At 40.5% G+C, this 13,148-nt stretch overlaps 2 protein-coding genes across 2 annotated transcripts in view; one reads left to right on the top strand and one right to left on the bottom strand.

The window, feature by feature from the left end:
- Positions 1-4,630, top strand: part of LOC145412588 (V-type proton ATPase 116 kDa subunit a 1-like) — a 105,044-nt gene extending 100,414 nt beyond the window's left edge. The window contains exon 17 of the mRNA XM_080282495.1: positions 3,372-4,630. Within this exon, the coding sequence (XP_080138621.1) occupies positions 3,372-3,477 (106 nt within the window). The 3' untranslated portion in view covers positions 3,478-4,630. The remainder of the gene's footprint in view (positions 1-3,371) is intronic.
- Gbeta5 (guanine nucleotide-binding protein subunit beta-5) overlaps positions 3,401-13,148 on the bottom strand; it is an 89,826-nt gene continuing 80,078 nt past the window's right edge. The window contains exon 9 of the mRNA XM_080282500.1: positions 3,401-3,451. Coding sequence (XP_080138626.1) covers positions 3,437-3,451 — 15 coding nt within the window. The 3' untranslated portion in view covers positions 3,401-3,436. The remainder of the gene's footprint in view (positions 3,452-13,148) is intronic.

Raw genomic sequence — 13,148 nt, 5'->3', positions numbered from 1 at the left:
TGTCAGACTTGTCCACCAGCCGCATATTGACGTTATAGTCAATAACAGCATCAGGCTTCATCACAGGCTCGCCAGTCCTTCTGTCGACCTTCCCTGTGGCCAGCATTTCCCCCTTGTGAACTGCGGTGAGCACAGTCACGATTCTCTTATCGTGCCACCTGATCGCCAGCATCTAGTCAGTTTTCTTCAGGTGCACGTCTCCCCGCTTTGATCTTTCAGCCTCGGGGAAGGCAGGGTAGTGTGCCCTATTGCTCCTGACAGTGCCACATGATCCGACGCCGTGTTCAGAAAGGTACTTGGCGAGTTTTGGAGCTGTATAGTAATTGTCCGTATACAGGACATGATTCTCGCCAAAGTATTTTTCCAACAGCATTTTCACCACAGAACCAGAGAATCCAAGGGGGTCAGTCTTGTCCAAGTTGACATTGCTGGCGGTGTAAATAACGAAGTCTAAGATGAACCCCGTCTTGCAGTCGCACAGCATGAAAAACTTTATTCCAAAGCGGTGGCGTTTGCTAGGAATATACTGCATGAACCGAAGACGGCCCCTTAACAAAACCAAGGACTCGTCAATCACAACTTTCTTGAAGGGGCGCAGGAACCTCGTAAACTTATCCTTGATCAAGTTCAGGATTCCCCTCACTTTCCATAATGGGTCAATTTGGGAAGGCTCATCATTGTTCGCAAAGTGAAGGTAAGTCATGAGCTGCCTGAAATGATCGCGACTCATATATATATTGAAGATGGGTGTGGGGCAAAGATCGTCTGAACTCCAGTACTCCTCGAGCTTATGCTTCCAATTGTGGGGCATCAATAACATCAAACCAATAAATACAAACAGTTCTCTGATCGTTACAGGAACCCATGCTGCCATCTGCGACGTGGATGGCGTTGCAGCTTCACCTTCTCCTTCACGAACTGCGGCAGATTGCCCCTCGTACCTGTTCGTCTCGGTACAACTCTGCTCCATTGCTTCGTTATCCAGGAAGGCCAACAGGTAGTCCAAGCATTCACCATCCTCTGTGACAGGGAAGTCATCCTGTATTCCACACCCACTGGCATCAAAGGGCAGATCTTCCGGCACAAAATCTGAGCCCTCTGACCACACGAAGGCATCTTGAGTGCCCTGCCTAGGCTGGGAGGTGCTGGGGGTGGCGGTGGGTGAGGCAGGTCGTGTGGCAGTGGGTGAGGCAGAGGCTGTCCTAGGTCGTGTCGGTGTAGTGGTGGTGGTGGTGGGGAGATAAGCTGGGGGTTCAAGGTCACTCGCGGTGGCGTGACTGGCGAGTTGCCTAGTGCGTGTAACCTTAGTAGCTAGCCTTACACTAGGGGACAAAGTTCTAGCCCTACTAGCACGAACACTGGGCCTACGGAAACCTCTACTACGTAAACTAGACTGCCTACTTCCCTTCCGAGGTGGTGAAGGCGACTCCGAAGACTCCGGAGAAAGGGCAGCTGAAGATGACGACGAGAGAATGGGGCTGGGAGTGCGTGGCGGGCTGGCGGTGGCGTGACGTGGTGTAGGGGACAATGGCTGGGAAGCTGGGTCACCACTTCTTTTCCTCTTGGCCCCCTTTCCATACACTAGGCCCCTTTTCACAGGAGCCTTGCCTGTTGAGGTGCTTGGCACAGGAATAGTCACTTCTGGCACCTCAGACTCAGCACTCGATTGCGTGTCCGACTCTGCCAGGCTAGACAACACACCGACGTCACTTCCGTAATCCATGGACGCATTCAATAACTCACTAGCTATAGCCGAGTCACTAAGTCCCTTAGCAGTTTCTTGTAAGGTTTTGTACGGGGTGGAGGTCACAAAACCCTTTTTCGGAGGGCTGGAAGGCACAGACTCGGAAGAGCTTGAGTTGGACATGGTGTCACCTTGAAAGATTCGCATGGACTGACGCTAAACAGGGGCAAACCGCGCGAAAAAATGCTAGTGTGACAACTGGGGAAACAAGCGTTTCCAAATAGCATAAAGTGCTTGCGAGAGGAAGGCGCAGATTGATACGTATGAGCCGTCCGCGCGCTGCCATATCGCACAACGAGGGAGGGCCGGGCAGCGGCGCGTGGGTGGGTAAAAAAAATGAAACTTGGCAACAACCGAGGTCAGTAGTACAAAGGTCAAGTGTGCTAAAAGTAACTCAAGGGTGGCGGTACTGATAGACAATACCAGCTGGAGCTGGTCGCAAACGCGACGATCCGCCGTTATGTCCTTTTGGCCGAGCGTCGCAAATGAGACGATCCGCGTTTAAGGGGTTAATATTGTTAGTAAAAATACATTAGGTCAGTACAGGACCTTATTATTTATTGTACTGTACCTTATGTGAGGAGAAGAGCAGACATACGTTGCTGAAGATGAGGTAGAGGGGGAGAACACACACTAAAATCCATCAAAGTCTTTTTCACTAGCAACATTCCAAACATGATTTTATAGGTCCTCCATAGCTTCTTCATCCTGCTATTGTTGGATATCCTCTTGCTGTAGACCAGCAGCAGCTTGTCTAGCAAAGTAATGAGTGATCAGTAACTGTTTACGGTGATTTACTCAGTCGGTGTGCATACAATTGTAGACGCCGATTGCATCAACAGTCTGCTTAATCACATTGTTACCTCTTGCAAGGGAAGGGTCTCTGTCAAAGGCGAACTCCCTGAGAGACTCAGCTTGACTAAGGATTCACATTACTGCGTTACGCTAAATAGTGCCTGGGTTAGAATGTTCATTTCCTTCTGCAAAATTGTGCTGTGTTACAGCAGTATCACATTGTAGCAAACCGTGTTAGATGAGGACCGACTGTATTTGCAGACTGGTTTAGAGTTTTGTGAATGATTGCAAGTGACAAAGTCTGAAATTAAATGTAGATAAAAGTTGGTGATGATTGACTAGAGTGATTGAAGGCAGTAGCTCAGTGTGAATGGTAAGTGCTGTTAATTACTAGAATGTGGTGGAGTACCTTGGTTTAGCGATGGAAACGAAAGGGAAGGGCAAAGGAGGCAGAGCCATGATTGAGCAAGCAGGCTGCAGGAGATCTGTATGTCAGTGTGACAGTGCCCACTTTAACTACTGGATGTGAGACATTGCTATGATATGCAGTAGATAGATCAGGAATGAAAGCAGTGAGTATGAGATTGTTCAGAAATTTATTTGATTCGTGTAGGTTTGATTGGATGGGAAATTTAGAGTATTGAAAGATGTATATTAAGGTAATATGTTGACCAATAGGCAGGAGAATGTGTGTTTAGTGGTATGGGTTCAGTGTGTTTGGTTGCTTTTATTAGTGGCAACAGTTTAATATACAGTACTGAGTATGATTTACAGTACTGTGTATGGTTTACTTGATCAAACATTCACTTACAGTATTTTAACTATATTTCAGGGTGGAGTTCCAGAGCAAATTCTATGGAGGAGGAGGTTATGCTTTCGTACCATTTGCTTTTGAAACTATCCTTGACCAAGCTGAAAATGCAGGAGCAGAACAGTAAATTTATGTAATGTACTATGAAGTTATATTGTTACGGAAGCAGTATACAACATAAATATTTATGAATATAGAATAGCTTCAAAATTCAGATTATGAGATACTGTTCTGGGTTCTGATCAGCCCACCATTCTCTAATTGTACAGTGTTATATGTCCGTTCTTTGTTTTATGTCCTTATTGTACGTCCTGCATTAATAAATATTATATATTATAGTACAGTATATTGTTATATTAAGTATTTCATATATGTAGTACTTCATATAAATTGGTAATATTTTTTGTTATAAGTAGTAAATGATTTTCCCAGACAGTTGGTAACTCATTATCTAAATGGACTTTAGCATGCTTTACTGAATGATGGTTTATAGTACATTTTAGAGTTTAGTGATGTCAGCATTTTATTTCTTACTAAAGCCTTTGCCATCATATCCAGCTTGCTAACTATTAGATCTTTGTAGATGTGGCATGTAGAGGTAAAGGAGTATTATTTACATGTTTTGGATGACATTGCAGTGTTGGTTTTGTGTATACCAGGGCATTCTTCACGTGATGTGAGAACAAGATTGCAAGAGTTATAATTGTTAGTTCACACTTCCTATCCACATATGAAGAGTGCAGTTCAAGGAAATCATTGGAGAACAGTGAAACCACCCTAACCAGGGTCATTATCCAGACTAAGATACAACCATCACTTTCCTTGCTACAGTATAAAATAGGTATAACAAAGAATCCAGGATGCCCACACTGCAGTGCAGCCCTGTACATTACAACACACATGTCATACACCTCAGTGTCAACTCAGACTGTTCTTCAACATAACCTCAACAAAAGCTCTCTTGTAGGAACTAGTTTTAAGTTACCAGTTTCAGTAGTCTACAGTACTGAGTTCACATCCAGATGAGCCATGGGTCATGCCAACAACAGAGAGGAATGATTTTTTTTTTTTTCCCCGTATGCCCGGAAGATCAGTAAGTAGGAATAAATATTAAAGAAGGTCTCGTAGGTATTGATGTTGTGTGAGTATTTGTGGTTGTAGCAGTTGTACTGAATTGATTTAAGTGCTGTAGAAGAATATTGCACAATTAAAAACTAGTCCTGAACTGATGTGTTTCTAATAGGGCAGTAAATTGTTGAATGACAGATGGACAAAACCTAGAATTATGTTTATGTAGTTTAGTGCATATACAGTACACTATATATATATAACCTTTTATGCTGTACCAATACGTACTTATAAGATAACAGTATCTCATATCTTTGTTGCTCTCATTGTTGCATATTTTATGCATTATTTGCTCAAGGAATGAGTTTATTTGCCAGTGACGATTAGGTTACCATTCTTCCTTTTGCAGTCGGTCCCAAACATCCACAGAACAACAACCTGCGTCCCTGCTTTTACTGCGAATTGGTTCCTGGGAAAGAAAAATCAAAGCAACAGGGGGGGGAAGTGGCTGTGGACCATAACTTGCGGCTATGTACAGTCACTACTTGTTATACGTTGATTCAGTGTACAATAATTCGCTACAACGATAACAGAAAAGTTCCACCTCCAAATCCGATTTGCGATGAATTTCCCGCTATAACGATATTGTCCTCGGAAAACTTTGTACAAAGCACCAGGCACAAGCAGGGCGACAGTTGCTTGTCTCAGGCAAGATGGCAACCCCAGCATGCAGAGCATTGTTTTGATTCAGTTGTGGTCCCGCCACCCCTTCAAAACCCTGTCTTTTCCACTCGTTCACATGTGCCCCCCTGCTATCGTCACCTCTCAGCCAAGCATTGTGCTACAGTAGACCTATACATTGTGTAGCACCAGGCCAACATTACGCAAGTGTGATTGTTGTGTTGTTGCAGTGATTTAGTGTACGTGAGTAACGTCGCCTGTATTGGTGTGATAGTGTTTGTTTTGTTCTTGAGACGACTTGGACCGACACAGGAAGTGATTAAGATAGGTTGTCATTTTTGTGTCAGTCTTGGGTAGGTGACTTTGGGAAGTTGAGTTGACGTAACCCCCCTTTTATAATGTGTTTCAGTCTCCCGATTTACGATAAAATCGTTATTCATTAAGGTATGACCTGACGTTACCCCATCATATAACGAGTAGTGACTGTAACTAAAGGAGACAGCCTGTGGAAGGGGGGGGGGAGGAATCAGTTAACTAATAATTTATATTCAATATCTGCCAGTAAATTGTGAGGGGGAAAATAATTTTGTATTAAATCATATGATTAACTTGAACATACAAATCTTTCACCACTGCCTAGTGTTTGCAAGCAGGCTATCATCGGACTTTGTTTACAGTCTACACATGAGCTTGGGATGGCACAGTCATTCAGTGCTTCAGGTGTGCATATGTACCTGCAGAATGCATAGTTTACTGTTTATTTATGATGTATTTATGTTAATGTCAAAAAGGTTAGGGCACAGTGATAGCTTCATACCTCTGATAACACTCATTTCCATCTGTGCATCTTACTCTCACTTTTAATTAAAATAATACCTTAAACAAGCTTTAGGTGGTTGGTTTCTTGTTAACTAGCTGGGGTATGGTTATGTTAAAATGGCAAATGAATTGAGAAAATGACTGATGAGTATTCGCTAATGGACACCAAGGATAAAGGAATGTTAGACTGTCGGACACATTTGGGAATAGTGTTACTCTTTTTACATGCATCACCCACTCATGAACATCACCCACCATGAGGGGTCTTATAACCTAATGGTTTTGAATGTTCAGGACCGACTGTATAAACAGGGATGAAAGTTTTCAGAGCACCATTAGCAGTAGTTCGGATTAGAATTTTTTGGCTAAACCAAAATATTGTAGTCTTAAGAGGAATAATGTGACGACCTTTTTTCAAAGAAATAGAAGAGGTAAGATAAAAAGATATCCACAGTTGATAAAAAAACATATATTGCATGGGTGGGGCATGATAATATCCAAAATGATCACCATAGCTTGTGCTGTCCCAAGGAGATTAATTATTGTAATTAGAAAAAAAGTACTGTGTACATACTGTGTGTATATATCTATATATGTATCTGTATCCGATATTTATATACAGTAGTCCCTCAGTTATCCAGCGTAATAGAGCCAAAGTCATGTCTGGGTAGTGGCAATGTCTGGATAATGAACAATATCCTCCCTCTTATACCCAGACCCTACCTATACCTAACCTGTTTGTACAGTACCTATGCTTACTTTAGCAGTGTTTTGATTCAGGCATATTTAGACATCATAACACACATAAGAATACCCAGAGTAATGCTAAACACCAAGAAAACCATGCAAAAAAAAAAAACATTGGAAACCAAAAGACACCCTACTTATACATTACTGTATGTATAGTACCCCTCCTGATTTTGGGACTGTTTTCAAGTCAATCAGCCATATTTAGACATCAAAACGCACACAGAAAAAAAAAAAAAAAAAAAAACTGAAAACCAACCCTACCTATACACTACTGTATGTACAGTACCTTTCCTAATTTTGGCTCCCTCTAGTTCTTCGTATCTTGGAATGGTTGTTCCGTATCTCCTCTCGTCGTAAAAGAGTCCAGTTCTGTTGGGTCCCGGGACATGTGGGTGTCGCGGGCAATGAACGTGCTGATCAGTTGGCTCGTATGGCAGTTACCAGGGATGTCTCTCCTTCCTTCCTCATTCCAGTCTCTGACCTTCTTCCTGCTCTGTCATCCTTCCTTCAGCACCGGTGGCAGTCTTGTTGGGACTCTATCACTAATAACAAACTACGTGTTGTTAAACCGTTTATTTCTCCTTGGTCGACCCCTTGCCACCGTAATAGGAGGTGGGAGACGGCTTTAGCTCGCCTTAGAATTGGTCATACTCAACTTACCCACTCTTATTTGATGTCTGGTGGTCGCCCTCCCTTTTGTACTTGTTGCAATACCATTCTCTCTGTACGCCACATTTTCCTTGATTGTCCACTCTACACACTACAGCGACGTGTTGCATTTCCATTTTTGTCTCGCCTCCAACGTCCCCCCCCTTCTTGCAGACTTTCTCCGAGAGTCATTGTATTTTTTCCTCCATAATATCATGTCCTTCCTTACCTCTGTTGGTCTTCTTTCCGACATCTAATTCCGTTCCTTATTTCAATAGCCCCATCTGTGATATGATATACTTCTTCCATTGACCCATTTCTTCTGGCCCACCTAACGTACACAGCTTGTAGCCGATGATCCGGCTTTGTGCTGGATTTTGGCACTAGGTTCCTATTGTTCTTCTTCTTCCCAAGAGTTAAGCACACGTCTAGATGCAGAATTTCCTGAGCTTTCTTGTGGTCACCTCGAAATTTCAATACAACCAGTAGTCTGTCTGTTTATCTAGTATTCGAATAAATCGCAAAAAAATTTAAAAACTCATGAGTCAGTTCTATCAGCACAAAGGGGGGGAAGGACTGAGAGGGGAGCCAGTAGGGTATGGAAGAGGGACGGGAGGGAGGAGAAGCAAGGCTGTGGGCAGGATTTTCACTCTTCTGTCACGAGGAGGATGGGTGCTTATACCGTACATTTACTCATGGCTTGTGGTCAGTATTACACACCCGGTGGCCATGTGGAAACACAACTCCTGGTGACTGGGTGATTTTGGACGTTAGGTAGAGAGGTGGATAGCCGCTGTCAACGAACATGTACTTGTGGCTTGCAGTCTGCGTTACACGCTCGGCGGCAGCTAGGAAAGACTTTTCCTGGTGGCCGCGCAACTTTGGACATTCGGTGGAGATGCATACAGACGTTTTGACACCACTTGTGTGTTACAGTCATGGTTACTCGGGTGCTGGAGGTCCACTGGGAGTGATCGGACCAGCACGCAACTTTGACCATTTAGTACAGGGGCGGATGGACATTTCAGTTCTGGTTGTGAGTTACGGCCTATTTCCCACTCACGGCTCAAGCCCAGCGGCCACAACACTGAATGTTTGAACATGTCGATCGGCTGGCCGAAGTTCACGGAAACTTTTATGTCTGGATAATAGCAAGTAAATTAGGATAATGGTTTAATAAAGCCAAGGTCCAGCATCTGAATAATGAATAGGTCCGGATACTGTACATCTGGATAAATGAGGGATTACAGTATAGTATATAGATAGATAGATATAAATACAGAATTAGAAAATTTCAGAAGCATGCAATGTACTGTATAGCATCCTTAAGAAAACAAGTTTACCAACAAGGGGAAATATCAGGCATTTCCAGTACCCATCACCAATGGTCTTGATTTGTTTCGCGGTAAGTGTGCTCTGACATCTTTTTGATTGACTGTACTTTGCTCCCATTTATTTTTTATTATTGATTGTGTTTGCAGTTTGGTCATTTTAGTTGTAGATAAAGCCACAAAAGTCACAGAAATTTTATATATAACCCTATATTTTGGTAAGTAAGCTCTGAAATCTTTTGTGTTCGTAAGCTGAATGAATGGATTGTAAAATGATTAGTGTACTTGACAGTTGTATGGTGTCTGCATATTTTTTATTGGAAATTAATTTAGATTGGTGCTGAACATACAAAAAAAGCAGCACATACTGTACTTGCACTGCTTAAGTTGACAGTCAGTGCTGATGCTGCAGAGAAGGTAACTCATATGTGGACAGCTGCTTAAGAGTCTGTGTTCCTTTATTTTTTATTTTATTTTATTATTATTTTGTGTGTGTGTGTGTTCATTGCTTTGGAAATAACCCATTGTGTTGTGATGGAATGCAGAGATCATCAGTTTGGAAGTAATGAATCTCATATTGTGTTACCTACTTCAAAACATTGTACAAGAGGCCCCTGAGATACACTTTATCCAGATACTCAGTTTACCTAGTTATAATCCATTTTCCATTTATATGGTGCTGTTTAAGTGTATGCAAATTGATATTGTTGGAAAAGTTCAGAGATGTTAAATGTTTGACCAGTTTTTTGCCTTATATCCTAAATAAAGTGGTTCTGAAACATGGATTTTCAGATTATGCATTGACCAGAACCATGACCCCAGTCCAACTTACATAGATTGTTACTCGAGTTATACAGTCTGATCTCAACTGAAGACTACCAGAGATCTTCAGTTATTGACATATTTTTGCTGTTTTTCTTCAATGTTTGTGAAATTATTGCATGCATTTAAGCAGTATAACTGTAAACTAAGAAAAGTAAATCATCTAGAGAGAGAGAGATAAAGTGAGAGGAGAAGAAAAGGAAAGAATTAAAGGACAGCAAGATAGAGAGGGTCATATTTGGATGGGAGGGCGAGAACGTAAGCCTTTTTGAAGGTGATAGCAGTTGTCATTCTAAAGTAATACTGTACTTGAAACTTAAAAGATGTCACTCTATTATGTCTGTTTTACCTCAGAATTGTGAGATTTGTCGTCAGAAAGCATACAAGGATGTTAGGGGGAAGTGGGGTCATGTTGGAGATGAGGTTAACACATTAGCTTTTACATTTTGGAATTCATTCGTCAAAATAATGTGCTTCGAGTTAACTTGATACTTTTGGTTAACACTCTGTTACTCAGGGGGATGACTGTAACAGTAAGCCAACAAAAATAAAACAGCTAAATAAGATTACAGTACAAACACCAGTGTGAGTCATAAATTTGAGAGTGAGTGAGGTGATATGAGGAGGAAAAGAAAGGAGAGAGAGAAGTGCTGAAAAGCAACAAGGAGCAGAACATTAGCTGCCACCACAAGACAGTTTTGATTGTTTTATGTCTTTATGATGTCTTATGTCTATTTTACCTGATTTTATTTGGGTATATCATTTGAAAGCACAGTAGTAGGCAAGTTGTGGTCATAAATAGTTTTTAGGGGGAAATTGGAAGTGAGGTTTGAAATGTGGTTAACACATCCACTTTGTTATAATAAGTTAAATGGCCTGAGAAGTATGGTTTCTGCTTACTTGGGGAACTTAGTTAATGAATCATAAGTGTATCTTGGGGGTCTTCATCTTTACTAATTTTAGAAGAAGAATTTAGACCCTGTATTTCATCAGGCTACAGTATTTGCATTTGATTTTATAATAAATGTTTGAAACTGATGTTGGTAGGACTAAGCTACTTACAAGTTTAGATTATGAAAAAAAAGAATATATACTGTATATATATATATTTCAGTACATGGACAGTTCATTGTAGGTATTTTTATATTAGTAAAGTTTAAGTAGTTTATTTGATAATATCCATTTTATTAAAAGAGGAAGCAGTTCTGCTGTAAAGAAATCGTAGCATATCTTCTTTAGTATGTAGGTAAACCTCATTTGTTCGGCATCTGTCAGTTTTCATTATTCATAATGCAGCTTTAATTGTTTTTTGATCGATTATGAAACTTAACACTTGAATCTTTGCAATTCATAATGTCAGCTTACACTGTGAACTGGGAGCTGTTCTTTGGATTAAGTGCAGGAAATAGCAAAATATTACTGACAGACTGCCCTCCTTGAAAATTTTAACAAACCAGGTCCCTCATCTTTTACAGGTAAAGTATTTGTAATGAAGAGATTGCTAGTTACTTCAGCATTTGAATTATTTGTGTGGATCTTGGGTCTTCAGTTGCTTTTCATGTGTTATACAGAAATAAAAAAGGAAGAATCTTCATATGATACTGATTAAATGAAGTAATGATTTGTTAGCCTGTAGATTACAGTCTCTGTCAAAAATTATAAGAACCCCTTGTAATTCAGACATTTATTCATATCAAAGTTAATGAGGCCTAATTGTACTGTATTAGATTTTGTGGTTTATTAAAACAGTGTTTTTCCTAGTCAACTTAGTTCAGTGCTCATTAGTTTATGATATTTACAAAATAAATTATTTAGAAAATGATTTTTAGTATTACTTCAGATACAGTCCTCCAAGGTTCTGTTACATATTTTTAGTACCAACTGATACATGACATACTGGTATTGTACGATAATTTTAAACTTCTTCAGAAGTGGAGTTTTAGTCAAACAGTAAATCAGTGGTTCTCAAACTGTGTTCCGCGGAACCCCAGGGTTCCGTGAAGACCTTTCAAGGGTTCTGTGGCAAACAATATATATATATATATATATATATATATATATATATATATATATATATATATATATAATAATATATATAATATATATATATATATATATATATATATATATATATATATATATATATGATAAAATAATATTTATTTGAACATGAATGGATAATATGAAATATGAAAGTGATGAAATCTTTTGCATTTGAGGAGAGAGAGAGAGAGAGAGACTGTATGTGAAGTGTACAGGTACGTTGGGCGTTTGTATGCGTCCCAGTCCCACCCACTCCACTGCCGTTAGCCAGTATTGTCGCGCCAGGCCTCATGACGTGTGTGTTTCGCTGCATGCCTGTTTTGTTAACTGTAGTATTAAAGTTCTAAGATGGAAAACTGGTTGAAATACCACACCTTACGGCCGAAGGTGCAAGGTGATACAAACAATACATCTACTGATTCTACTGAGTGTAGTGAGCGTGTTGAATAGACAGGTGTAATTAGTGATGTAACAGAAACCCTGCATGAACCACATACCTCTACTTCTGTGACACAAGAATCAAGAGCTAAATCAGGTATCGGATATTCAAAGAAGCGAAAATTTGATGACAGTTACATAAAATTTGGTTTCATGTCAGTTGGAGATGAAAATGCTGCTGATGGACAATGTGTTGAATGTAATCAACTTTTGGCTAATAGTAGTTTGAATCCTGCAAAATTGAGGAGGCACCTTGAAACCAAGCACCCACAGCTAGTTAACAAACACAGTGATTATTTCATAAGAAAATGAGATCGGTTAAAAGGGAATATTGCTTCCATCAAGAAATTTGCTTACCAAAACAATAGAAATGCACTTAAAGCCTCATACCACGTAAGTTACCACATTGCAAAGGTTGGTGAACCTCATACGATTGCAGAATCTTTACTGAAACCATGCATGAAAGATGTGATTTACTGTATGTTAGGAGAGAAACATAGCAAGATTCTTGACACTGTACCCCTGTCAAATGACACCGTATCACGCCGCATCAAAGAGATGGCAGAAAATTGTGAAACAGTGTTAATAAATCGCATAAAAACAAGTCCTGTGGGCTTCACTATTCAACTTGATGAATCTACTGACGTTGCAGGTCTAGCTGTCCTCCTTGTGTTTGTACGATATGTTTCAGATGAGTCTGTGCACGAAGATCTGCTGTTGTGCCAAGCTATCGAAACGACAACAAGAGGTGAGGACATATTTAAAATCTCGGACACTTTCTTCAACAATAATGATCTTAGGTGGGACCTTTGCATAGCTGTCTGCACTGATGGTGCAAAGGCAATGACAGGCCCAGTAAAGGGTGTTATTGGTCTCATAAAACACGTTGCACCTGCTGTGGAACATAGACACTGCTGCCTTCATAGAGAGGCGCTAGCTGTGAAAAAGATGCCAAGTGATCTAAAAGAGACACTTAATGAAGTAGTCAAGGTCGTAAATTTCATCAAGGCTAGGCCTCTTCATTCTCGAGTGTTTGCCTCATTGTGTCAGGAGATGGGGTCCATTCACAGAACTCTGCTGCTACATACAGAGGTGCGTTGGCTATCTCGCGGTAAAATTCTTTCACGTGTGTATGAATTGAGAAATGAGATTGAAGTATTTCTCAGAGAGCACAAGTCTTCTTTGTCAACCCATTTCA

This window comes from Coenobita brevimanus, chromosome 93 (assembly GCF_032717465.1).
Source record: "Coenobita brevimanus isolate Jiangsu-jjx chromosome 93, ASM3271746v2, whole genome shotgun sequence".
NCBI classification, from domain to species: Eukaryota; Metazoa; Arthropoda; class Malacostraca; order Decapoda; family Coenobitidae; genus Coenobita; species Coenobita brevimanus.
Note: the sequence above shows the minus strand (reverse complement) of the source record. Positions and strands in the feature narration are given on the sequence as shown.